This window comes from Mesoplodon mirus (genome assembly GCF_964341445.2).
Source record: "Mesoplodon mirus genome assembly, chromosome: 15".
Classification (NCBI taxonomy): domain Eukaryota; kingdom Metazoa; phylum Chordata; class Mammalia; order Artiodactyla; family Ziphiidae; genus Mesoplodon; species Mesoplodon mirus.
This window is the reverse complement of record NC_138991.1, coordinates 15,425,506-15,451,034: the sequence shown is the minus strand read 5'-3', so window position 1 is coordinate 15,451,034 and position 25,529 is coordinate 15,425,506. Positions and strand designations below refer to the sequence as shown.

General features: G+C 48.3%; 1 protein-coding gene across 1 annotated transcript; it reads right to left on the bottom strand.

Moving 5' to 3' along the window:
* Positions 1-4,038: 4,038 nt before the first annotated feature.
* KCNS1 (potassium voltage-gated channel modifier subfamily S member 1) lies at positions 4,039-7,815 on the bottom strand (the record flags this gene model as incomplete). The annotated part of the gene is given in 3 exon segments (XM_082645338.1): positions 4,039-4,098; positions 4,100-4,510; positions 6,775-7,815. Coding segments are annotated over 3 exon segments (1,497 nt in total). The 5' UTR covers positions 7,801-7,815.
* Positions 7,816-25,529: the final 17,714 nt, after the last annotated feature.

The following is a 25,529-nucleotide window of genomic DNA, read 5'->3' as shown; positions in this document are numbered from 1 at the left end:
CACTAGAAGCATTTTACTATTAGCTGGAAGGGATAACAGTCTCCAACCCAGGGATACCTTAGTTCTCTAGCTCTGTAGCAGAAAGACTTTGATTCCCTGGTCATCCCTGTTCCACACGACATCAAACTGATCCACTACGTTGATTAACATTAACAGGGCCTGGAGAGTAACAAGTGTATTTTTGATTATATACAAGATAGCTTCCTTATGTTAGAAACATTTATAAAATTGTGTGCATGGGAAGAAGCTGTGAGCATATAATGTGCTGGGCAGCCAGGGGTTGGAATGTAATTGACACCTGCTATTTTTGCCTGTTAACATCCTTCCCCTTTATTTTGGTGACCTCACAGGGACTTTTCTTTGGGTAACGCTTTTCCTCCATCCCAAGTGGTCTGTGGTAGATGTTTATTCAGGTACCCTACCCTTCACCCCCATCAAGGGAGAGGCATCTGACTAAAGCTGGGCAAATCAACCTCTTTGCTGGGATTGGGACTGTGACCAGAATGATACAGGGAAGGAAAGTGACTGGAGAGGGATCATTTAAATGGCAGTGTCCTCAACAGAAGGTTCATGGGTCCTGCTACTGAGGTCCCTAGACCTCTGCTCATTCCTACATTTCCTGAGGCCTGGACAGTCAGTTTTTCCTTTGACTGGGTGAACTTCACCAATACCTTTCTGTTGTGGGCTGAATGGTGGTCCCCAAATAGGCCCACATCCTAATCTCTGGAACCTATAAATGTTACCTTATTTGGATCTTGAGATGAGACCGTCTTGGATTATCCCGGCGAGCCCTAAATGCCATCTCAAGTATCCTTATAAGAAAGAGGCCCTGGGAGATGGGACACACACAGAGGAGAAGGCAACGTGATGGCAAAGGCAGAGACTGGAGGGATGCAGCCACGTGCCAGGAAATGCTGGCAGCTGCCAGAAGCTAGAAGAGGCAAGGAAAGGACTCTACCTGGAGCTTCTGGAGGGAATGTGGCCCTGCTCACACTTTGATTTTGGAATCTGGCCCCCAGAACTGTGAGAGAAATAAATTTCTCTTGTTTCAAGTTTGTTTCATCGTTTGTTGCAGCCACAGGAAACAATACACCTTCCAATAAATTAATTTTTTTCTTAAGGAAGTCAGTTTCTGTTGTTTGCAAACAAAGAACTCTAACTGTAACCGTTGTTCATCATTTCACTTATTTATTCTAATGAATTACCCTTTTTGACTAAGTTAGTAACCCGCTGGATTCCTATCACTTACAACCTGTGCCTAATCCAAGATTGGAACTCGAGAATGTGGATTCTGAGTCACTCCACGTATCACCCACCATCCCCAGTCACCCAGAAAGCACGCCAGGCAGCCAGTCTATTTGCAGAATAGTTTTCACTGATACACGAGAGTGGGAGTGAGTTGTTGCCTTTCTACCAGGGCCACACACAGCCTCATGATGGATGCAGGTCAGATCATTTTTCCCTGAGCTTTCCTCACACCAGCTCTAGGGACTCAAAGTCTGGAAGCTATCTGGCTCCTTGGTGTATGTCCAGCAAGACCACAAGGGTGGTGCATGCAGCCCGTCTGGTCTCTGTGCTCCCACCTGAGCAGAGCTGGACCTAGAAGTTAGGAGGTGAGTGTGCAGGAGGGCTGGTGTGTGTGTGTGGTGAATTCATAGGCAACCCCTTGGCTTAGCTCCAGTCTCTGCTCCAATCTGGAGACTCAGAATCCACCCACATGTAGGGGCCTACTATGTACCAGGCCCTGTGTATGACACAAGGCCTTTGCACATGCTGTTCCCTCTGCTTGAAATGCTTCCAGGCACCCTCATTGCCTAATTAGGTATTTATCCCTATGATGAGATAGTCACTTGCTCAGGAAAGTCTTCTCTGACCTCGGTTAACGGTCCCTGCTCCCTTACGCGCTTATAGTTCCCTTTACTTCATAAAGCTATTACATATTTATGTGGTTATTGAATTAAAATCCATCTCCCCCACTAGTCTGTAAGCTTCACGAGTATAGGAATATAAATTTTGTTCCCCACTGTATCTCTGAAACCTAGTAAGCAGTTGATAAATAGGAGGCCAGGTGGGTAAAGTAAATCTGAGAAGTGGCGGGGCTAACACCGTGGTGTCTGTGTGTATGAGGAGGTGGGTGGGAGGGGGACGTTATGGGGAACTGGAGAGCCTGCGCTTTGCCCAGAGGCATTTGAATTTTTAAAAATACACTAAAATACTGTTCAGCCAAACAAAACACATCTGCAGGCCACACGTGAAGCCCCAGCTTATGCCTCTTCTAAAAGATATTTGTTGAATGAATGAGTAGAGAATTTACAAGGAAGTCATTTTTATTTTTATTATTTTATTTTATTTTTCTTTAAGATTTTTTTGATGTGGACCATTTTAAAACTCTATTGAATTTGTTACAATGTTGCTTCTGTTTTATGTTTTGGTTTTTTGGCCACGAGGCAAGTGGGATCCTAGCTCCCCGATCAAACCCGCACCCCCTGCATTGGAGGGCAAAGTCTTAACCACTGGACCACCAGGGAAGTCCCAGGAAGTCATTTTTAAATCCTCAAAAAGCAAGGAGGAGGAGAGAGGCAAACTGAAAGGATCTCCTTTTCGGTCTTGTCTCTGTCCTCTTAAGGACAAGGTCTCTCTATTTCCTCTTTCTTCTCAGTGCTCCACATATAGTAGGCTGTACAAATTGGTTGATCAATTCAACGTTTACTAAATACCTGCTCCCCGCAAAGCCAGGTTCAACCAGGCAGTGTCTTCCATCTTGGAGCTCAGTGTGGTGGGACAGACAGAGCCACAGTCCGGCAATGACATGACAGTGATGGCTGTCCCAGCTACAGTATGTGGAAAGGGCTGCAGGAACCCTTCCCTCCCAACTTCCTCAGCAAATAAAGAGAGGATTCAGCAGGCGAGTATAAAACATGTAGCCCCAGCAAGGATGAGAGGGCTGGACCTGGCCACAAGGGACAGGAGGCTCAAGCGTTTGCCCAGATGGTGACCCAAGGTAGGGCTGAAGGGAACTGCCAAGATCAGCCTGGGGGGATCTAGGGAAGGGGGGGACAGGTGTCGATGCACGGCAGCTCCTTGCCACCAACACTTCAGAGCTGAGCTGGCTTTAAATCAGTGCTCCATTTGGCTTTCATCTCCCTCTGGGGCACAGATTGTGACCATCTAATAGATGGGCTGAAATGTGGAAATGGAGTAGGTCCTAGCATAGCTGGTCTAGACCTCAGGCCTCAGGCCGGGGCCCCTTCAGATGTTCTGTATCTTAAGCCAGCCCCGGGAGGAAGCTTCAGGACTATTGTTTAGCAAGTCTTGCCCATCCACTAAGGGGGCCGCCTCCTAGTCCTTCCTTTAAGACCTCATCTTTGAAAGCTGACTCCTGTTGGAAGCTCCTGGAAAAGAACCACAGCTGAGGTCCAGGAGCCTACATCTGAATCCCCTGCCTGGTCCTTTCCCTAGCTCTAACAGAAGGTTCTAACTCTATGAACCAACTCTGGGGGTTCCATGAACCCCCTACAACCACATGCAAATTTTGTGAGGGCAGAAGAAAGACCAGTGGAAGGAACATTGCCTTGGCAGACTGAGCTGGGATTCCAACCTTGGCTCCACCACTTCTAGTTGTGCGACATCTGGGCAAGTCACTGTGCCTCTCTGAGCCTGTTTCCTCATCTGTGAAATGGGGACGATTCTCATCCTCCAACATAGGGCCAATGTGACATGGCTAATAGACAGAAGGTGCTCAGGAATTGTTAGCATCCTTTTGACTTTCCCTCTTTGGCTCATGCCTGCATTGTGGGTGGCTTGCAGGTTCGTTTATAAAGGTCTCTGGGTTGCTCCCCAGGCTCACAGAATCTAGGGTAACACTATACTGCCCTGCGCCTTTGGAGGAAAGGACCCGGACTCCAGGTGTCATTTCTGAAGCCAGAGTGAGTGATACTGAGAGGTCATGCCACCAGGAAGAACTTAAGCAAGGGAGGAATCTCTGCTCTGTTTCAGCTCACTGCAGGGGTGTGGGAAGGGGGGCATGGAGCCCTGGTTTTAATAAACCTGAGAGTTTGGAGGCCCACTAGTGGCCTGAGCCTCCAGGTCTTCAGATTTTTCCCTCCTGGGAGGTCTCTCGGGAGGTCTCCAGAGACACCTCCGACACTCCGTCAACGCTGCTCAGGAGGTCCTCAAACTCCCAGTGGTCACTGTTGCGCACAGCAGCCTCCAGGGCCTTCTGGCGTCGGTAGAAGTGGGAGAACTTGTTGAAGATGATGGTGATGGGGAGCGCCACCACCAGGATGCCCGCGAGGATGCAGCCTGACGCTGCCAGCTTGCCAGCCACTGTCACCGGCACCACATCCCCATAGCCCACGGTGGTCATGCTCACCGTGCCCCACCACCAGCAGGCCGGGATGGTGTCAAAGCCCACATCCTCCTCCTTCTCGGCTGTGTAGGCCACGCAGGAGAACACAGACACACCCACGGCCAGGTACAGCAGCAAGATGCCCACCTCACGGTAGCTGTGCTGGAAGAGAATGCAGGAAGTCAGAGTTGGTGAACTTACAGACCCGGTATTGGGCATATGGGGAAACTGAGGCCCAGAGAGTAGAAGGGGCAGGTCCAAAGTCACAGAGCAAAGTGGAGCTGGTGCCAACACCCAGGTGCCCTGCCTACACACTAAGGTCGTTCAACTACAGTAGCCAGCAAATCGCCCTGAGATTGAACACAGGCCTGATTTCTGTTGTCCAAAGAGCCTGCCTGCTAAACCACGGCTGTTTCTTCTAATGCAGGGGCCACTGGTGGTGCCAGCCAGTTAACGGAAAGCTGGTGATTTTTACACTGTTGCAGAACCAAGAGAGAACCGCAGTTTATATTCCACAATGTAAAGAATTGGTTTCATGTCCTTTTGACTGGTCTATCCCATTTCTGATAAGTACAAAAATATTTTGTGCCTCTCAAGGAAGCTAAGAGGATACATAAGTGCCCTGGACCACCCACTGAATGCACTTGCCTAGGGGTGTGTATATTTGCTCTGCCCCCAAGGCCAAGCCTTACGGCACTGATTCTCGAATAGGGCAGTTCTGTCCCCCAGGGGACACGGGGCAATGTCTAGAGACATTTTTGGTCGTCACAGCTGGGAGAGGTGTGCTACTGGCATCTAGTGGGTAGAGGTCAGAGATGCTGCTGAACACCCCGTTGCACAAGACAGCACCCCGCAACCCAACAAAGAATTATCTGGCCCCAAATGTCAGTCGTGCTGAGGCTGAGAACCCCTAGTCTGGAACAGGGCCTCCCAAACTATAAGGTGCAGAGAAATCATGTAGGGGGAACTAACTGAGTAGGTCTGGGGTAGGGCCACAGATTTTGCAAACTCCCAGGTAATGAGAAAGCTGCTGCTGGCCAGGGGCCTGGCTTTGAGTAGCAAGGCTCTCATCCAAAGTCTTACACCCGTGCCTTGGACGCTGCAGCTTTGATCAGCACTCTTCTCCTTCCTTGCAGAAAAAGCTAGCAGCATCAGGCCCTGGCTTCCTGCATGGTGGAGGCAAGGCAGAGTTCTGGGCCGGACTGTCCCTGGAGAAATGCTCAGTGCAGGGGTCTGGCTAATGGAATTCCCTCTACCTGCCCTAGCAGTCTGCCCAGGTCACCCTGCCTGCACCCAGCATCCTGGCTGCCCTGCCGTGAGAGCATGCAAAAGGCTTTCCTAAGCCACGGGTAGAAGGGGTCTTTCAGCACCTTTTAGGGATTCTTAACAGGGTTGCGTGGAGCTTTAGGAGAAAGAGGTGCTAGGGTCAGGACCGGGTGGATTCTCCTCTGGGCTGTACCACTTATTTGCTGAGGAATCTCTGACAAGTCCTGCCACCTCTTGGAGCCTCAGTTTCCACAACTGCAAAGTAGTCACAAAAATACTTGCCCCTGTTTAAACCTCTCACAGGATCCCCTATTCCCACGGGAAAAAGTCCCAAATTGCGGGCCAAGAGTTCATGATCCTTCAGTACCCTGCCCCACTCACCTCTCCAACCTCCTCAGTGGGCACACCCTTCCCGCCATGTCCCCCTCCCAGCACCATCCTTTTCCCTCTCCAGGCCTTCTTCCAAGCTGTTCACGTTGCCGCCCTCCCAAAACCAGGCTAATGTCACCCCCTTGAGGGTAAGCTTGCCAGGGCAGTGATTCACCCCCAGTGCAGGCCCTGACACAGGGCGGGTGCTCAATAAACTGCAACCAGGTTTTAAAAAGGCAACCCTCCAACCTCAGCTTCTTCACCTACGGGAAGGGAATAAATAATAGCATCTTCCTGAGGAAGCTGTCCTGAGGATGAAATCGATAATGGATATGAAATTGGCACAGAGTTAGCAGTCAGTAAGTGTTAGTTCTAGGGCTATGGCTAGACTTAACCTATGAAGGGTGACCTATGATACCCGTGCTCCCTGATAATACCAGCACGAAGGCTCAGCAGAGAAGCCAGTGAGCATCCTGCTTGGAATATTTTTGTGATGTTTGACAGATAGATCCAAAGTAACCTTTGTCTTGTTTTTGTTATCGTTGTTTATTTTTGTCTTTCGGTTTGGTTTTGGAAAGAAAGACAAGCAAAACTCTGCCTCGGTTTTCCGTTTCTCTCCTGGGAAACAGATAACAGAAAGACCCTTCTTACAGGGCTATTGGGAAGGTAGAACTGGACGTGAAATGCACACCTGGTGTCTAGCCCCGTGTGTCTGGACACCACAGGCTTGGAAGTTCCCCTGCTAACCTGCCCCACGGTTACACCCGCCTCCCCGAAACCTCTAACCCTACCTTGAGCGTTGCACCCAGCGAGCGCAGCCCGGTGGAGTGGCGCGCCAACTTGAGCACGCGGAAGATGCGCATGAGACGGAACACCTGCACCACCTTGCCCAGGTCGCCCAGCTCCTCGCCACCCGCTCCGCCCCGGTCTCGGAGTGCCACGCCAGCCAGCAGCGTGAGATAGAAAGGCAGCACGGACACGATGTCGATGAGGTTGAGCGGGTGGCAGAAGAAGTTGCGAGTGCTGGGCGCTAGCAGGAGGCGCGACGACACCTCGAAGCTGAACCAGGCGATGCAGAAGTACTCGAGGTGCCGCAGCACCGGGTCGTCGCTCAAGCCTTCCGCCCTGCGGCCCGCAGCCACCGCGGCCACGGCGGCCGCTGCCTCGCGGGCCTGGTACTCGGGCAGGCTGTGAATGCACATGGCGGCGATGGAGGCGAGCACCACGCCGATGGAGACGCAGCTGAAGAGCTTGCTGGGCAGCGAGTAGCCCGGGTTCTCCATGGTGAGCCAGAGGCGGCGGCGCAGGCGGCCGCAGCGCACCGCCCGGTAGCGCGCCAGCTCTCGCTGCACGTCAGAGATCTCTGCGGGGCACGGGTCCACGCTGCTCAGCGTGTCGCTGTCCTCGTCCCAGACGCGCGGTCGTGCCATGCGCCGCTCCAGGTAGCGCGCGCGGCAGCACGTGGCCAGCGCGCTCTCGCCCAGGCCCCAGTAGTCGGCCTCCTGGCCGAAGGCGAAGACGCACTGCTCGTCGAGCACGTGCAGGCGGCCGGTGCGGTAGAAGTGTAGCAGGCTCAGGAAGAAGCCCGGGTGCCGATCGAAGTAGAACTCGCGCGCCGCCGCATCGTAGTCGTCGCACAGGCGTCGCGCCTGCTCCTCCGACGCCGCGGCCTGCAGGCGGCCCAGCCGCGTGCCCGGGAAGCGCGCCAGGGCGCGGGCGCTCAGCCGCCGCCGCACGCCGCCCACGTTCACGCGCAGCGCCTCGTCGCTTCGCCGCCAGGGGACCCGGGCTCCGGGCCCCGGGCACTCGCTCACCATCGCTGCCGCGCGCTGGCCTGCGGACAGGGGATGGGCACGCTGAAGGGGGCGCTCCCAGATGGCCTCCCTTCCACGAAGACCAGGTCTAAATCCCCACCCTGCTCCATCCCCAGCCAGGGGTGTTGGAGGCTCTATAGCCATAGGCACACAGTGTCAAGTGCCCTCTGGACTCAAGAGTCAAGCTTGGGTTTGAATATCCCTCACTCCCCACTCCCCCACTGGGGTCCTTGGCCAAATCACTGAGAACTCCCCCCACCTCTTCATTTGCATAAAGTGGATGCTGAGATGTCCCTTGGAGGATTATGAAAGCTGTAGAACGGCAGGATGTCCTGGCACCCGGTGGCTGCTCATTCAGGACGTCTCCTTGCCCATACTTGGATTTTAGCATACCAGAGGCTTCCTATGGGATCTTGCTCAAGCCAGCACTCTGAAGTTCAGTTTCCTCCTCTACACAGTGGGATAGTAAGCATTACTATCTAGGGTCGTTGAGAGAATCAGTTTAGACCAGAAGTTCTTAAGGTGTGTTCACCATCACCTGGGAATTTGTCAGAGATGCAGCGTACTCTCAGCCTGCTCTGGACTTGCTGAATCAGAAACTCAGGGGATGCGGTCCAGCAGTCTGTGTTTCAACAAGCTTGGAGGGTGATTCTGATGCATGGTCAAGATTGAGAGCCATTCGCTTAGACTATTTAAAGCATCTGTAGAGTCAGTCTGATTGAATTTTGGCACTCTTGTGTGACCATAAGCAAGTCATGTCACCTCTCTGAGCTTCTGTCAAATGGAGCTAAAAATATCCATCTCCAAGTGTGGTTAGAAAGATTAAATGACCTTTAGCAGGCCTGGCTCCACAGAAGGGGTGTAGTAACTCATCCACCTGTTTGTCTCCTGGAGTCATGCAAACCTGGGTTTATAGCCACCCTTGATGCATCTGGAGCCTTGAGGAAGATGCTTTTCTCTAGGTCTCAATTTCTGGCACGGTGCACAATTCACAATGCGGACAATAGCACCTGCTCCCAAGGAAGGCTGGAGGATTAAGGTAGGTTATGGAAGTGCTCGGCCTTAGTGGATGCTCAGGAAATGTTACATCCTTCCACTGCTTACTGTCTCCAAGTTCTGCTGGAATTGAGGGCTAGTGACTCACCTCCTGACCCTCAGAAATCTCATCTGTGCTGTGGGTTCAGTAATGCCTGCTTCCCTTGGGTGAACGGGGGACTGAGTGTGTATCAAGCAGCTGGCCCAGTGCCTGGCAGGGAGCGGGCAGGGTGCCCTTCACTTACCCTGGGCTTGGTGTTTAAGGGGGTCAGGGTTTCGTCCTTAGCTCTGTCACTTGTGTGACCTCTGGCCAGTCTCCTCCAGCTCTGGGTTTTAGCTCCCTTATCTACAGAATGGGGATAGCAGCACTTCTGGTGAAGGGTTATTGTGAGTATGTGTGCAAAGCCCCCGGAACACAATGGGTGCTCGATAAATGTCAACCCCTTGCCCTTCTCTCCTCAGACATAGGTTCAGATTCTGAGTCTGCCACTTACTAACTGTTGACCTTGAGCAGAATCATGCCCCTCTGAACTTCGCTTTCCTCATCTGTAAACTGGGGAACATGATACTTTCCATAAGAAGTTTTGAGGATTAAATAAGGTAAATTGTTTATCGGCAGCACAGTCCCTGGCACATAATTTGGGCACAATAAATACATATGTGATGCAGCTCCACGCCTTCACCCCCTACTTGGACTTGGTGTCAAAAGATGGAGTTTCTAATCTAGTTCCATCAACCATTAGGTGCAGGACTGTGGGCAAATCACTTTCTCTTTTTTCTGGAACTCACCTCCCTGCTCTGTGAAATGGGATGATTAATATAACAAACCTTCCCTGCCTAGAATCTGAGGATCAGTAAGAAAGATGAAGTGATTTGCTCAAATTACCCCGCTAACCCATTGCACAGTTGAGGTTGGAAACTAGGCTTTTTGATTCAAGACTCTCTCCACACATTTATTTTGAGCGCCTACTATGTGCTGGTCATTTCGCTGGGCTCCAGATACACTTCGCGGGTTTAATCCCTCCACCAACCCTGCCAGGGAGGTTTTTGAATCCCATTGTGATGATGAGCAGACAGGACAGCCCAAGCCCGGACAGCCCCACATTGCTCCCTCCTGGGTCGGGGTTGGGGGGGGGGTCTCACAGCGGGGACACGGGCACCGGGACCCAGGGCAGCCCGGCCTCCCATTCTCGCAGCCCCCGCCCCTTCCCCGGACTGTGCCTCCCCCCCACCCCCGGGGAGGTCCCTTACCTGTCGTGGCCCCTGTAGGGCGTCCGCCGGCCGCGAGGTCCCGGAAGGTGCCGAGTCTGGGGAGCCGCTGGCCGGCCGCGCCCGATGTCTCTGCCCGGAGGCCCCGCTGACTCCTCCTTCCCCGTCTTCCTCCGTCCGTCCCGGTGGCTGAGGCCGCATCGATCGCTGCCCGGGGAAGGAGGGAGGCCGCGGGCTGTCGGAGGCGGGGGTTTCTATTCCTGACTCAGTTGGGCAGAGGGGGGATGTCTGGAGACGGGGCCCAGCCAGGGCATCCCCCCACAAGTCAGGGGCCTGGGGATGAGGGGTAATTTAAGGGGCAGGGGTCCCTCTAGAGAGGGATTTTGGCCGGAGCTTCTCTGACAAAGGAACAGCAACAACAGCGGCGGCAGTAATAATAGCTTCCTTAACTGAGTCCTTAGTATTGGGCCAGGCTCCAGGCTCCAGGCTCCAGGCTCCAGGCATCTAAGTTGTTCCTGACACAAACGACATGGACAGGGTCTTCTGTTACCCATTTCACAGACAAGGCCCAGTCATTCGCTCAGGGCACTTAGCTAGGAGTTGTGAACCTGAAATTGGAACTCACATCTCCCAAGATTTCCGCAGGGAAATCTTGAAACAGATCAAGCCTGAAACAGGTCATTTTGCCCCTGAAGTTCAGTGTCATCACCTGCCCATAGATTCCTGATTCGTGGTGCCGAGGGTAACAGAGAACTGTGCCAAAGAGTTTTGTCAAGGTTGTGTAAACCATAAGCATTTATTAAGCACCTACTGTGTGCCTAGTTGGGGAGAGGGTCCTGAAGATTAGCACCTGGATACAGGAAAGGATCCCTACTTTACAAATACGGTTAATAATAATGATTTATCTATTGAGCTCTTACCTTGGGCCCAGTATTCTACAAACCTCATCTCTTAAACTGCAAATATATCTGTGGTGTAAGCGCTATTATTGATATTATTCCAATCTCACAGATAAGAAATGTAAGGCTTTGAGAGGTGAGGTGACTTGCTCAAGGTCATACGGTTGACTTCTGAGTCCTCTAGGCCATCACTGTCCAATAGATGTAAGGTAAGCCACATATAAAATTTAAAATTTTCATATAACAACATTTAAAAGCAGTAAAAAGAAACGGGTGACGTTAGTCTTAATAATGTATTTTATTTAACCAAATATTATCATTTCAACATGGAATCAATAAAGAAATTATTAACGAGATATTTTACATTTTCATTTTTGTGCTAAGTCTTCAAAATCCAGGGTATTCGTTTTTTGGGGGTTTTTAAAATAAATTTATTTTATTTATTTATTTAGTTTTGGCTGCAGTGGGTCCTCGCCGCCGCTCACGCGCCCCCCTCCAGCTGCGGCAAGCGGGATCCACTCCCTGTTAAGGTATGCGAGCCTCTCACTGTGGTGGCCCCTCCCGTTGCGGAGCACAGGCCCTAGGCCCACAGGCTTCAGTAGTTGCAGCGCACGGGCTCAGGAGTTGTGGCTCATGGGCTCTAGAGAGCAGGCTCAGTAGCCGCGGTGCCTGGGTCCAGCCGCTCCACGGCATGTGGGACCCTCCCGGACCAGAGCTTGAACCCGTGTCCCCTGCATTGGCAGGTGGACCCTCAACCACTGCGCCACCAGGGAAGCCCCAGGGCATTAGTTTTTTATTGCTGTGTAACAAATTACCACAAACTTAGCAACTTAAGGCAATACAAAATTTGTCATCTCATAGTTTCTGTGGGTCAAAAGTCTGGGTATGGCATGGCTAGATTCTCTACTCAGGGTCTTACTAGGTTGAAGTTAAGGTGTCAGCCAGGGTGATGGTTCTCATCTGGGATTTGGGCTTCTCTTCCAGCTCACAGATTGTTGGTGGAATTTGTTTCCCTGTGGTTGCAGAACTGACCTCCCTCTTTCCCTGCTTGCTGTCTGCTGGGGATACTCTCAGCTCCTAAAGGCTGCCTGCGGTTCCTGGCCACGTGGGCCCACAGGCAGTCGCAACATGGATGTTTAAATTCTCCTAGGCAAACCGGAGTGCTGTGTGAGCAGCCAGAGAAAATGCTCTGCTTTTAAAGGACTCCACTGCTTAGGCCAGGCCCATCCAGGACAGTCTCCCTTTTACCTACTCTCAAAGAGGAGGAGAGTATACAGGGGTAAGGGTCACTGGGAATCATCTTAGAATTCTGCCTACCACATTCACCTACAGTAAATCCCAATTTGGGTTAATCCCATTTCACGTGCACAGTAGCCACTTGTGGCTAGTGACTACCATATTGGGCAGTGCATCTCTGGGCTGTGCCACTTCAGTTCTTCCCTCAAAGTAAAAGATCATGCCTACAGCCCGCGCTCTGCAACATGAGAAGCCACCGCAATGAGAAGCCCATGCACCGCAACGAAGAGTAGCCCCTGCTCTCCGCAACTAGAGAAAGCCCACGCGCAGCAACAAAGATCCAACACAGCCAAAAATAAATAAAAATTTTAAAAAAAGAGGTTAGAGCAGGAAGTTGCTCTTGTCTGATTCCCTCATTTTACCAATGAGGAAACAGAGGCCTCTTAGGGAGGAAACAAATTTTTAAATTTTTAATTTACTTTAATAAATTGAAGTATAATGTTCTTATAGTAAAGTGCATAAATCTTAAGTTACAGCTGAATGATTTTTTTTTTTACATATCTATGCATCTGTGTGACAGCCACCCAGGTCAAAATATAGAATGCCACCAGCACCCCAGTAACCTGGGGGTGGGCAAATATATCTAACTGGGGACATTGCTGTTGGTGTCAAACTTTGTGAATTCCTACTAACACTCAACGTCTTGGCTTGGCTCACCCTCCTTCAGGAAGTCTTTACTGGTCTCCAGGCTGAGTTAGGTCCCTCCTGGCCTCCCGTGGTCCCCTGGATTCCTCCAGTCTGATGCATAACATAAACTCTGTAGCTAGGTCTCTGTCTCAGCCTCCAGTGTGGGAGCTCTGTGAAGGCACAGCCTAGAGCCTGTACTAAGTGCTCAGCAAACATTTCATGGATGAGGGAGGGAGGAAAGCGAGATTGGAGTTTGAAGGCCCAGGCTCCTGGACACAGGTGTCCAGCCTCCCACCGGATTTTCCAGAAGGGCAGTGGAGACAAGCAGTGGAGATGCAGCTGGATGGGCTGGAATTTGGTAGCTCAGGACAGAACTGACACTGCAGAGACCAAAGCACAAACCTTTTGGAACAGTCGTAAGTTAGGCAAGAAGCTAAGCAGGTGACTCTAGAATGGTCTGTATAGTTGCTGCCACCTGTAGCCAGAGAAGCCGTGACCTGTGATCTGCTGCCTGCAGCTGTTCCAGGCAACTAGCTCAAAACTCAAAGCCTCAGGACATGGGGCCCTTGGCAGCCAAATCCTAACTGGCTCATGTGGGAGTCTCTTCCTCCTGATGCCTTTCAGGAAAGGAACCCAGGGCAATGAGCTGCACACCATCAGACTCAGGCTCTAAGTACCTAGAATTAAGGCTGGTCACTCATGCTTCTTGGGTCTTGGGTCTTATAATCCCCATTTTTCAGATGTGGAAACTGAGTCTTTAGAGCTAGAAGTAATTTTCAAATTTCTTCTTTTCAATAATCACAGAATGTAATTATTGTGGTCAATAAGGTTGTAAGCTTTGGTGTCAGACTCCTCGGGGTTGAATCCCGGCTCTACTAGTTATAAGCTGTACAACCTTGGCCAGATTAACCTCTTTGTGCCTCAGTTTCCTTGTACATGACGTGGGCAAAAATGATAAAGCCTACATAGTAAAGCTGTGAGGACTTAATGAGATTATACAGGTAAAGTAATGAAAATGACACCTGGTACAGTGTAAGTGCGCTGTGATTTTAACTGTGGCTGATTTTATCAGTATCTGAAGAGGAACATGATATGGTTTAGTTCTGGCTGTTTCACCTCTTAGCTCAAAGCTCCGTTCCTTCATTGTCAAATGGGAATAACGATACCCACCTTTCTTGGGCTTATCGGGTGGATGAAATGATCTTTTAAAGTGTGAAGCATACAGTGGGCGTTCACTAAAGAATAATAATCATTATCTGAATTAGACAAGCTCTTAGTGTGATAAATCCATAAGGAACAACCCCCATATCTCACTGACTTCCTATCACAAACATTTATTTCCCTCTCACAAGTTTGAAGATTGGCTGGGACACCTCAAGTTCAGGCCTGCCCCTCCCCACCAGGTGTCTTTCATCTGAGACCAGTGGCTTCTAGGCAAGTTCTTCTTATGGCAGAGGGTGGAAGCTCCAAGAAGCCTGGTGCCTTGCCTTGAAACTGGCACACGGTCACCTGCACCCATGTCCCATTAGCCAAAGCAAGTTCCAGGGCCAAACCCCAAATCACTAGGCAGGGGATGTATACTTTCCTCCACAAAAGCCAGGGTCAGGTTTGGGGAGGGAAGGGGAGACTATGGGCAAAGAATACAATGTGCCGTATTCTCTGCGTTAACCACATGAGTTTATAGATGGGCAAACTGAGGCCCAGAAAGAGGAAGGGAAATACCCAAGCTCATAGGCAGTCAGTGACTCCCTGATTGTTCTCCATCTTCTCCCCTCCCAAGTCTCACCTTGTATCCATATAATTAGCATTTGCTGCTTTTGAGTCAACAGTTCAGCCATTTGAAACCCGTGAGAAGGACCGTGGCAGTGAGGAAGTAGAATCCTTGCATCTTCCAACAGGGCCAACAGAAGCCCAGAGCAGTGACTCACCTGTGATGACACCGCAAGGTCAAAGGAACAAGGGGAGAAGACCCAGGATCCACAACTCCATCCCCAGATTCTATCAGGACACAAATGGAGACCCAGCAGATAAAGCAGGGAGGAATCTGCCCGCCTCCTTTCCCACCCCAAAGTGAGTCCTGGGAAGAGGGAGAGTCAGAAATCCAGCTCCCTGGGTCCAGGAATGTCCCTTGGGGTGGCTGTCATTCCCTCATGGACACCCCCACTCATTAAGTCCTGACTATGACCAGGCCCCCAAGGAATAGAGGCCAGTGAGTTATCATCCAGTGATGGAGACTGACCCACCCATAAATAATGACATCCCAACTGTTCAGGCAACATTTCCCCAAATGTGGAGTGATTCGAAATGATCTTAGGGTATGCCTGGATGCAACATCATACAACACTGACTCTTGGATTGAGGAAGTTCTTTTCAATCCTTCCAATTACACCAGGAAGGAAGTCTCAGATTAGAAGCCTGTGTCTTTAACATCTCTTTTTTTTTTTTTTTTTTTTTTTTTTAGAGGTTGGGAGTAGGAGTTCACCAATTTATTTATTTATTTTTGCTGTGTTGGGACTTCGTTTCTCTGTGAGGGCTTTCTCTAGTTGTGGCAAGCGGGGACCACTCTTCATCGCGGTGCACGGGCCTCTCACTATCGCGGCCTCTCTTGTTGCGGAGCACAGGCTCCAGACGCACAGGCTCAGTAGTTGTGGCTCATGGGCCTAGTTGCTCCGTGGCATATGGGATCCTCCCAGACCAGGGCTTGAACCCGTGTCCCCTGCATTAGCAGGCAGATTCTCAACCACTGTGCCACCAGGGAAGCCCCTTTAACATCTCTTTAATCCTCATTAATCTTCTTTATTACAACAGAGACAGAGAGTAGGCTTCAGACTCACATCCTGGCAGGTGGCAGTATCTAGCCAGAATTTAATACTGTTATTTAATATCTTTTAATCTGACATGATTTACTTTAATGGAATTTAGCTGTTTTCATTGCATCTGCCTTTTTTTTAATTGCCAAGTTACACATTTAAAAAATATTTTATTTATTTTGTTGCACCGGGTCTTAGTTGTGATAGCTGGGCTCCTTATTTGTGGCATGCAAACTTAGTTGCGGCATGCATGTGGGATCTAGTTCCTTGACCAGGGATCGAGCCCAGGCCCCCTGCATTGGGAGCTCAGAGTCTTAACCACTGCACCACCAGGGAAGTCCCTTTTCCATCTGCTTTTACAAGTACATTCTATTTGTGACAGGTGATCCTGCTTATCCCATATAGAGTAGTGATATCCAGTGTTTCTCTTGAAATAAATTTATTTTTATACAGAAGTACAGGCAATAGGAATAGAGGCAATACACAAAATATCGTGATGCTATTTGCAGGTATGGCGAACATTGTGAAATGAGTATGTGAATAGACTGATGTTTGGAAAATTCTTCTAGAACAGTGTTTATCAGAAGGTTGGAATTGCTGCTGGCAGAGAGTGCTATCTGGGTGGCTGGGTCCCAGGCCCCCCATCATCATACCTTCCTGCAGGGAATCCCATCCTGAGGTCCAGAGCTATGGATCCTAAATCAGAATTAGCCTGAGGAGAGAGAAGGAAAGGGTTAACCCCCTCCCGTAATAAAGCTCTGGGTTCTGGACTTGATCCCCCATCCAGACCCCATCAGCCCAGACACTAAGGCCGGACTCCCCACCCTCCTTCACAAAGGCAAACTGAAGCTCAGAGCATTTAGGGTTGTGGTCCAGGTGATGGAGCAAGTTCAGTAAGAGAACAAGAATCCCCAGTTCCTCTGTCATCCTAACAGGACCCCTCCCACCCCATTCACTTCCCCAATTCCGGCCACAGGAGGCCCAGGCTTCTGGGAAGGTTCCTGCTAAGCTTGTTGAACTGGAGGAATCTCTTAGGGCTGGGGCTCAGGAGGGAAAGAACTCGCCCCGGGCACACACAGCCATACCTCAGAGAGGGTTTTTGCAGTCCTGGCCGCAGGCACCGTTTGTGGCCCGGGCAATCCCAGTCTCTGGAGCACAGGTGCTGCACGGGGCTGAGGCAACACAGTTGGTCCTCGGGGCAGTTGCCCATCTTAACTGCAACACAGGAGCCGGGTGAGTCCCACCTGTACCCTGGCCCTGGGGCTTGGGGCTTGGCTGGCGGTCAGCAAAGTAGAGAGGGATTCTTACCGAAAACCTTACGGACGCACGGGCGGAAGCATGCTTTGTGGCAGCACTTCATCCTTGAGGGACAATGGCTGTCGTCCACACACTGATCAGGCACCGATAGGATGCAGGGCCCGTTGTCCGGTGGGCAGCCCCCAGATTTCTCTGTAAGAGAACCCCCCAAATTTTGCAGCTGGAGGCACTTCAGAATTAGGTATAAGCACTGTCCTGGAGATCACACAATCTAAATTCTCCACTACTCACTTCTTGCCTGTCCTTTGGCAATTTTTATTTTGAATGGACTTGCTTGTATTGAATTTTTTATTTAATTTTTTTATTGAGGCCTAACTGACATGTAACATTAAATTAGTCTCAGGTACACAATGTGGTGATTTAATATTTGTATATATTGTGAAATGATCACCACAATGTCTTGTTAACATTGGGCACCATATATAGTTACAATTTTTTTTCTCGTGATGAGAGCTTTTAAGATCAACTCTTCTAGCAACTTTCAAATATGCAATATAGCATTATTAACTATATTCACCATGCTGTACATTATATTTTCATGACATTTATGTTACATCTGGAAGTGTGTACCTTTTGACCCCCTTCACCCATTTCACTCCTACTGCCACGCCCCACCTTTGGCAACCACCAACTGTTTTCTGTATCTATGAGCTTGATTTGTTTTGTTTTGCTTTGGGTTTTTTTTTATTATTATTATTCTTTTTTACTTTTTGACTGCACTGCACGGCATGCGGGATCTTAGTTCCCCGACCAGGGCTGGAACCCGTGCCCCCTGCAGTGGAAGCGTGGAGTCTTAACCGCTGGACCGCCAGGGAAGTCCCTTGTTTTGTTTTTCAGATGAGATCATACAGTATTTGTCTTCCTCTGTCTAACTTATTTTACTTAACGTAATGCCTTCAAAGTCCATCCATGTTGTAAATGGCTGGCAAGTTTGTTTTTTTTTTTAATTCCAAGCCTCAGTTTTCTGTCTGTGAAATCGGAAGCAGGACTCCTTTCTCCCAGGGCTGGTTTGAGACTCAGATGACAGAAAAGACAGAAAAAAAGAAAGAAGTTCAAAATCTTCACCTGGGCCAACAAGGCTGTGCCTGGTCTGGACCCTGCCCATCTCTCTGGTCTCACTGTCTACACTCTTTAACTTGGTGGCTCCTGAGCAACTCCAAGCTGCTTCTCTTTGCAGGGCCTGTTTTTTTGCCCATCACATTCAAGTCTTCATCTGCCTTTCCTAACCTTCCCTCCAGATCCAGGCTCCCCACTCACAGGCGTATACATAGAGACACAGTCATACACACACCCCAACAACCATGTAGTACTAGGAATGTCTCATGGATATGAAGACTCAGAGAATGAAGGACTCATAGCCAGACACAGTTACATAGATATCTGTGCGCATAGAAATAGATACATATACACGGTCAAATATGCAAACACACTTAGATGTATACACACAATTAGCTATGGGCTTAACCATATGAAATAGCTGATATTCAACTTTGTTGATCTATAAAAATAGCAATTTCATGTAGTTTGACCTATACACATACATATGTATATATACATATACATATATATATATATATATATATATATATATATATATATATATATATCCAGACAGTCACAAGATAGTTAATAGTTACATACATGTATAATGAACTGGGATGTATGAACTGGGACATATACACATAGTCAAATAAGTTATAAACACATGCCTACACACATAAGTATAAACACACATAATTATACATAAACAGTCATACATGCATAAGTGTATAGCATATGTGTTGTGAACAGAGAGACATATAAGTGCATACACAGTCATATACACACAACCACACACCCAGAGCTACACAGACACAGATCTATTGACATAACCATTGAAAACATGGGTTAGTCACTTACTGTTTACCAGAGACTGTGCAGGCTCTTTATGTCAGAGATGCCCAGATGTTTGAGGGGTGGGAGTAAGGGGGGCGGAGGGAGGTGTCTTTTAAACAGAGGTGATTGGGCTTTCACAGACAACACTGTGCCTCTCTCCATTGTCTGAAATCCTACTGAGTCCCGGGCCGATGTCTCATGGGAGAGAATCAGGGGAGAAAGGGACGTGTGAATTAGGGGGAAACCAGTGTGTCCCACTGAGCCGTGACACAGGTCCGACGTGGGCTCACATTCTGCGGGCGCCAGCTCTCATCTCTGTGTAGCTGGGCTGGGTTTCAGGGTGTCCTCTCCCAGTGCCCCCAGAAGCGCTCCTGAAGTGCCCACTTAGGCTGCACTTACTGGATGCCAGCACCTTATTCCTCAAGACATTGTTTACTCCTAGGAGTCATGCGACCTCATTTTTCAAGGAGTAAGTTGGGAGGGTGATTTCGCCTGATTTCAAAGACCTGCATCCAAATGCTATCTGTGACACTAACTCAGAGTCCTGTCCTTGGCCTTGTGCAAGTGGTTTCCCGCTGAGCCTCAGTTTCCTTATCTCCAAAATGGGGATAAAGATAGTCCTGACCTCACAACATGGCAATGAGAGGAACGTGGTGATGGTGCATGAATCACAACCAGCATGGCTCTGGCCTTGGAACTCGCCAGCATCCTTCCCTTGTCAGCCTGGGAGCCTCTGAGCACTCTCCTTCCCAAAGCAGCTCACAGCTCTAAGGAAGGCTCAAGGGGCAGAGAGGATGCAGAGAACTGCTCCCCAGGGCCCTGTGGAGGAGGGAACCTGCCTCCATGACTGTCTCTTTCCCCCAAAGCAGGGCCAGGGCTGCCCGGGTGTATGTAGGTCAGAGTGTTACAACCCCAGAAGGGATGGAGGTGGAGGCATCGCCCAAGCCGGGAGGCACCTGTGTAGCTACCCCAGCAGCCTCAGCCTCCCGCACCTGTTGACAGGTCTTCCTCCAGAGAGATTGCAGATCCCAGAAACCATGCCCCCTAGTCAACTTTGGAGACCCTTTCACAGATTGGGCTGGGGGACAGAGAAGGCTGGAGAACGATAGAAACAAGATGGCCAGGGGGCCAGACCAGGCCTAGCTGGCCACAGAAGGTGACAGAAAGAGTCATCTCCCTGCCACGCGAACCCACAGATCCAGACACCTCCATGGAGACAACCAAAGAGCGGGGACCTCCGGTCCATCTCCTCCCCTCCCCAGAGGCACAGGGAGACGCGTGTTCTCACATGGACAGGCACACAGGCTCAGGCACACATGTATGCGGTCGTTCCTAAGGATACATGTGCAGATGCAAACCACGCAGACAAGCAGGCACAAAGAGACACGTGTACATAGAGACAGACGCACGTGTGTAAACACAATCTTACACTCAAATGTGTAGACAGGCACAGACAAGCACGGGGAAACTGGCAGGAGGACATTTACAGCCACACATGCAGGCACAAAGCTATACAGACAAAAGGCAAGCTGCTGGAAGCACTAAGAAACAGGTACACTCACACACACACACACACACACACACACACACACACTGCATTGCTTGCTTTCCCCCAAACCCTTATTCTCCCCTACGAGGTAGAAACCACCTCTATGCCTGGAGCAGAGGAAACTACCCAAACCCACCTCCCTTCCTCCTGCCCAAGGTAGCAGGCAGCTGGCTCCCCAAAGCCAGGAGGGCCACCAGGAGAAGGAAGCTGTGGGCCCTCATGTTTCTCTTGCCAACACCTAATGAGGGGGAACCCAGAGGCCCCTAAATTAACACCTGCAACCTCAGGGAGGCTAGAGCAACTGAGTCAGGGGAGGAAGGAGAGGGGCTGGATGGAGTGGCATGTGTCTGCCTCATCCTGGCCTCACCCCCTGCTCAAGGGCCTCTGTGCAAGGGTGCTTGTGCAAGAACTGACGATGGATGGGGACAGGCCCTGGGTGCCTGGGGCTAGGATCCAGTCCTGCCTGTATCACCGACTTGGGCTGTGATTTGCAGAAGTCTTGTTCCTCTTTGGACCTCAGTTTTTCTCATCTGTATAAAGAGTGAGGGTTGTTGAGTCAGATGCTCCCTTTCCTGGTTCTCTAAGACTTTGAAGCCCCAGCAATGGCTTAGGCAGAGGAGAAAAGTCAGCTCTGAATGGCCAGGAGGGTTTGCAGTGTTCTGGGTGCTTAGGAAGCATTCGAGTTAGGGTCAGCGCTCTCTGCTGGAGAAGGCTGGCCCAGGCTGGCACGGTGATTGACGCCAGCCCTGGCCTCCCCTCTTGGGCTCCCGTGGATGGGAGAGTGAGACCTCCCCACCTTTGGTAAGGTCACCTTCAGCGGCATCTGGTAGAACTGCCCTCCGCCTGGGCCTGACTGAGCTGTCGGGGGTGGATGGAGCAGGGTTTAGGTTGGGCTGCGGTCGCTGGTCACAGCAGATGGAGGTGGCCTCTGGGACCCCTTCTCTGGCCCTAAGGGATCCTGAGCAAAAAATCGTCTCAGCCAAGGCCCCCACCATAGATTTCACATCATCTCGCTCCTGCGTTTGGTGGAAGAGAGACAACTGGGGCTCAGGGTCCTAAGGGGCCCCAAGCAGAAACCCCACTGAACCTTAGTAACTTACCAGGACCAGAGGAGGTCAAGACCATCCTCCCCACCCTCCCATTTGAAAGATAAGGAAACTGTAGGCTGTTAATGGGAGGGGACTGGCTCAAGGACACAACGTTAATTTCTAACTAGGCTGGGACATCTGTCATCACCTCTCCACGATCCCCATCCAGGTCCTTAGAAGTGAGGCAATACCTCATTTGACCCTGAGAAAGGAAGAGAATGTTCCAGTCCAGGACAGCTACCACAGTCAGGAAGTTCTTTCTTGGGTTTAACTTGAATCCCTCATGCTATCTTCTAAGCTCTCAGGAAAAGAGGAGCCCTGTAGTCTATGATCTGATGTGACTTTTGGAATTCTAGCATCCCCTTGGCAGCTTTATTTAGAAGGAGAATTTTATGAGGCTAATTTTTCTTCCTGATTACAAACTACACATGTACATTGAAGAAATGCTTTTCCAATTAAGATGATTTTGTAGACATTTTCCGGTGTCATGAAGTGTCCTCCAATATCATCATTTCTAATGGTTATATGGTATTTTGTCAGACTGATATGCCCAAACATATATAATTAGTTCCTTATTGTGAAACATATAAGTTTCCATTTTTTAACTTTCATACATAAAGCTGTGAAACAATCTCTATACATACATTTTGAGTCACATCTCTATTTTCTTAGGGTAAATTTGTCAAAGTGGAAATGTACAAGTACAAACTTCCAGTTATAAAATATATAAGTCCTGGGACTATAATGTACATCATGGTGACTATAGTTAATAATACTGTATTAGATATTTGAAAGTTGCTAAGAGAGTAGATCTTAAAAGTTCTCATCACAAGAAAAAATTTTGTAACTATGTATGGTAACAGATGTTAAGTTTTATTGTGATGATCAATTTCACAATCTATACAAATAGCAAATCATTACGTGGTACACCTAAAAGTAGTATAATGTTATATGTCAATTATACCTCAATATAAAACAACCGGTGGGAATGTAAATTGATACAGCCTCTATGGAGAACAGTATGGAGGTTCTTTTAAAAACTACAAATAGAACTACCATACGACCCAGCAATCCCACTACTGGGCATATACCCTGAGAAAACCATAATTCAAAAAGAGTCATGTACCAAAATGTTCATTGCAGCTCTATTTACAATAGCCAGGACATAGAAGGAACCTAAGTGTCCATCAACAGATGAATGGATAAAGAAGATGTGGCACATATATACAATGGAATATTACTCGGCCATAAAAAGAAACGAAACTGAGTTATTTGTAGTGAGGTGGATGGACCTAGAGTCTGTCATACAGAGTGAAGTAAGTCAGAAAGAGAAAAACAAATACCATATGCTAACACATATATGTGGAATCTAAAAGAAAAAAAAATGATCAGAAGAACGTAGGGGCAAGACGGGAATAGAGACACAGACCTATTAAGCATGGACTTGAGGATATGGGGAGGGGGAAGGGTAAGCTGTGACAAAGTGAGAGAGTGGCATGGACATATATACACTACCAAGCGGAAAATAGATAGCTAGTGGGAAGCAGCCACATAGCACAGGGAGATGAGCTAGGTGGTTTGTAACCACCTAGAAGGGTGAGATAGGGAGGGTGGGAGGGAGGGAGATGCAAGAGGGAAGAGATATGGGAACATATGTATATGTATAACTGATACACTTTGTTATAAAGCAGAAACTAACACACCATTGTAAAGCCATTATACTCCAATAAAGATGTTAAACAAACAAACAAACAAACAACCAAAAACCAAAAAAAAAAAAAAAAAGCAAGGTCAAAGGGCATGATCTATTTCAGGCTTTGAGTATCCAGTCAAATTCCATTTCAGAAAGGAAGGAAATGAGTGTAGGAGAGCCTGCACCTGCTTTGCAGTAGATGTCTCTTGTTTTTGTTTGCCCAGCGTCCCTGGTGGAGTCATTGCTCCCCAACTCCTATAATTCTGTTTGCCTGCCTGTCACCAGGTAACTTCCATATCACAGGTGAGGGCATTAGATCCAGTTCCATGACCTCTAACCTGCCCACCCCTCCACTCAAATCCTGAACAGAGAAGGCAGTGCTCTAAAGAGAAGTGTCTAGGTCTTCCCTGGTGGCGCAGTGGTTGAGGGTCCGCCTACCGATGCAGGGGACACGGGTTCGTGCCCCGGTCCGGGAGGATCCCACATGCCGTGGAGCGGCTGGGCCCGTGAGTCATGGCCGCTGGGCCTGCGTGTCCAGAGCCTGTGCTCCGCAATGGGAGAGGCCACAACAGTGAGAGGCCCGCGTACCGCAAAAAAAAAAAAGAGAACTGCCTAAAATTCAGTTGCTGTTGCCCACAACCAAAGATCCTTAACAGATATACTCACCAAATACATGCTATTTAAAAAGAAGTAAATAAAATCTCTGCCAATGGAAAGTGGTGTCTCATTTTAATTCACCTTTCTCTGAATGTTGGTGATGAAGAGCATTTCTTTATATGTTCACACTGACCGACTGTATTTCTTCTTGTGTAAATTACCTGATTTTGTACTTTGCCCATTTTTACTGGGGGTACTTTTATTTTTATTATTGAATTTTAAGAACTGTTTATATATTAAGGGTACTACTAGCTTGTCATACACAAGAGGCAGTATGGTAAAGTGGTTAGTGGATGTAAACTGGGGTCAGGCAGACCTACTTTTTAAATTAATTTACTTTTAATAAGTCTTTAAAATTGTTATACTGTTTTTAAAGGTTATAGTCCATTTACAGTTATTACAAAATATGGGCTACATTCCCCATGTTGTACAATACATCCCTGTAGGCTATCTTACACCCAATAGTTTGTACCTCCCCCCACCATGTTGCCATCGCCCCCCACCCCCCCACACTGGTAACCACTAATTTGTTCTCTGTATCTGCGAATCTGCTTCTCAGGCAGACCTACTTTAAAAATTTTTTTTCCAATTTATTTTTAAATTTATTTTAAAAATTTTAACATCTTTATTGGACTGTAATTGCTTTACAATGGTGTGTTAGTTTCTGCTTTATAACAAAGTGAATCAGCTATACATATACATACATCCCCATATCTCCTCCTTGTTGCATCTCCCGCCCATCCTCCCTATCCCATCTCTCTAGGTCAGACCTACTTTTGAATCCTAGTGCCACCAGCTTCTAGCCGTGTGACTTTGGACACATTTCTTAACTTTTTTAAACCTCAGTTTACTCTCTATAAAATAGAGGTAGTAATATTTATTTTATAGGATGGTTCTGAGGACTGAATGAGATGAGTTTTCTAAATGCTTGTTTAAATCTTATCCTGCAAATATTTGTTTTCTTGTTTTTTGCTTTGTACCAAAGTTTTAAATTTGGGGATAGTCAGATCAGCCTTTTCATTTGTGTTTTCTCCCTTTGTTTTTATGCTGCAAAGAGTCTTTTCGACTCTGATGTCAGATGCATGTTTACTATATTTACTTACATTTCTTTTGTGGATTTTGAAAAACATGTTAATTCTTTAATGCATCTGAAATCTATTTTGGCATAGGGGTATGAGATAGGGAAATACCTTCTGTTCTAAGTTATTAAGCAATTGTCCTAGTATCATTTAGTGAATAATTCATACTTTTGCCATTGATTGGAAATTAGAACTTTGTAAAAACTCAAGTTTTATATGTAACAGGGGCTGTGTTTGGGGTTTCTGTTCTTCTTCATTGACTGTTTATTCTTGTGCCATCATTGCTTTGGTAACTGTAGCTTCACAATACATTTTAGTGACTGGTGGTACCCATTACCCTTCATTAATCTACATTTTCAATTGTCCATGTCACAGGTATTTCATTCTTTCCTGTGGACCTAACAATCATTTTTTTTAATTTCAAAAATAAATTCATTGTTTTTTGTTAAACATTTTATCATAAAAATTTTCAAACACACACACACACACACAAAAAAAACAGTAAATACTTTTCGAGGCCCTGTATACCTATCAGCCAGATTCAACAATCAACATTTCTCCCAGCTTTGTTGATATATTAATTGACATATAACATTGT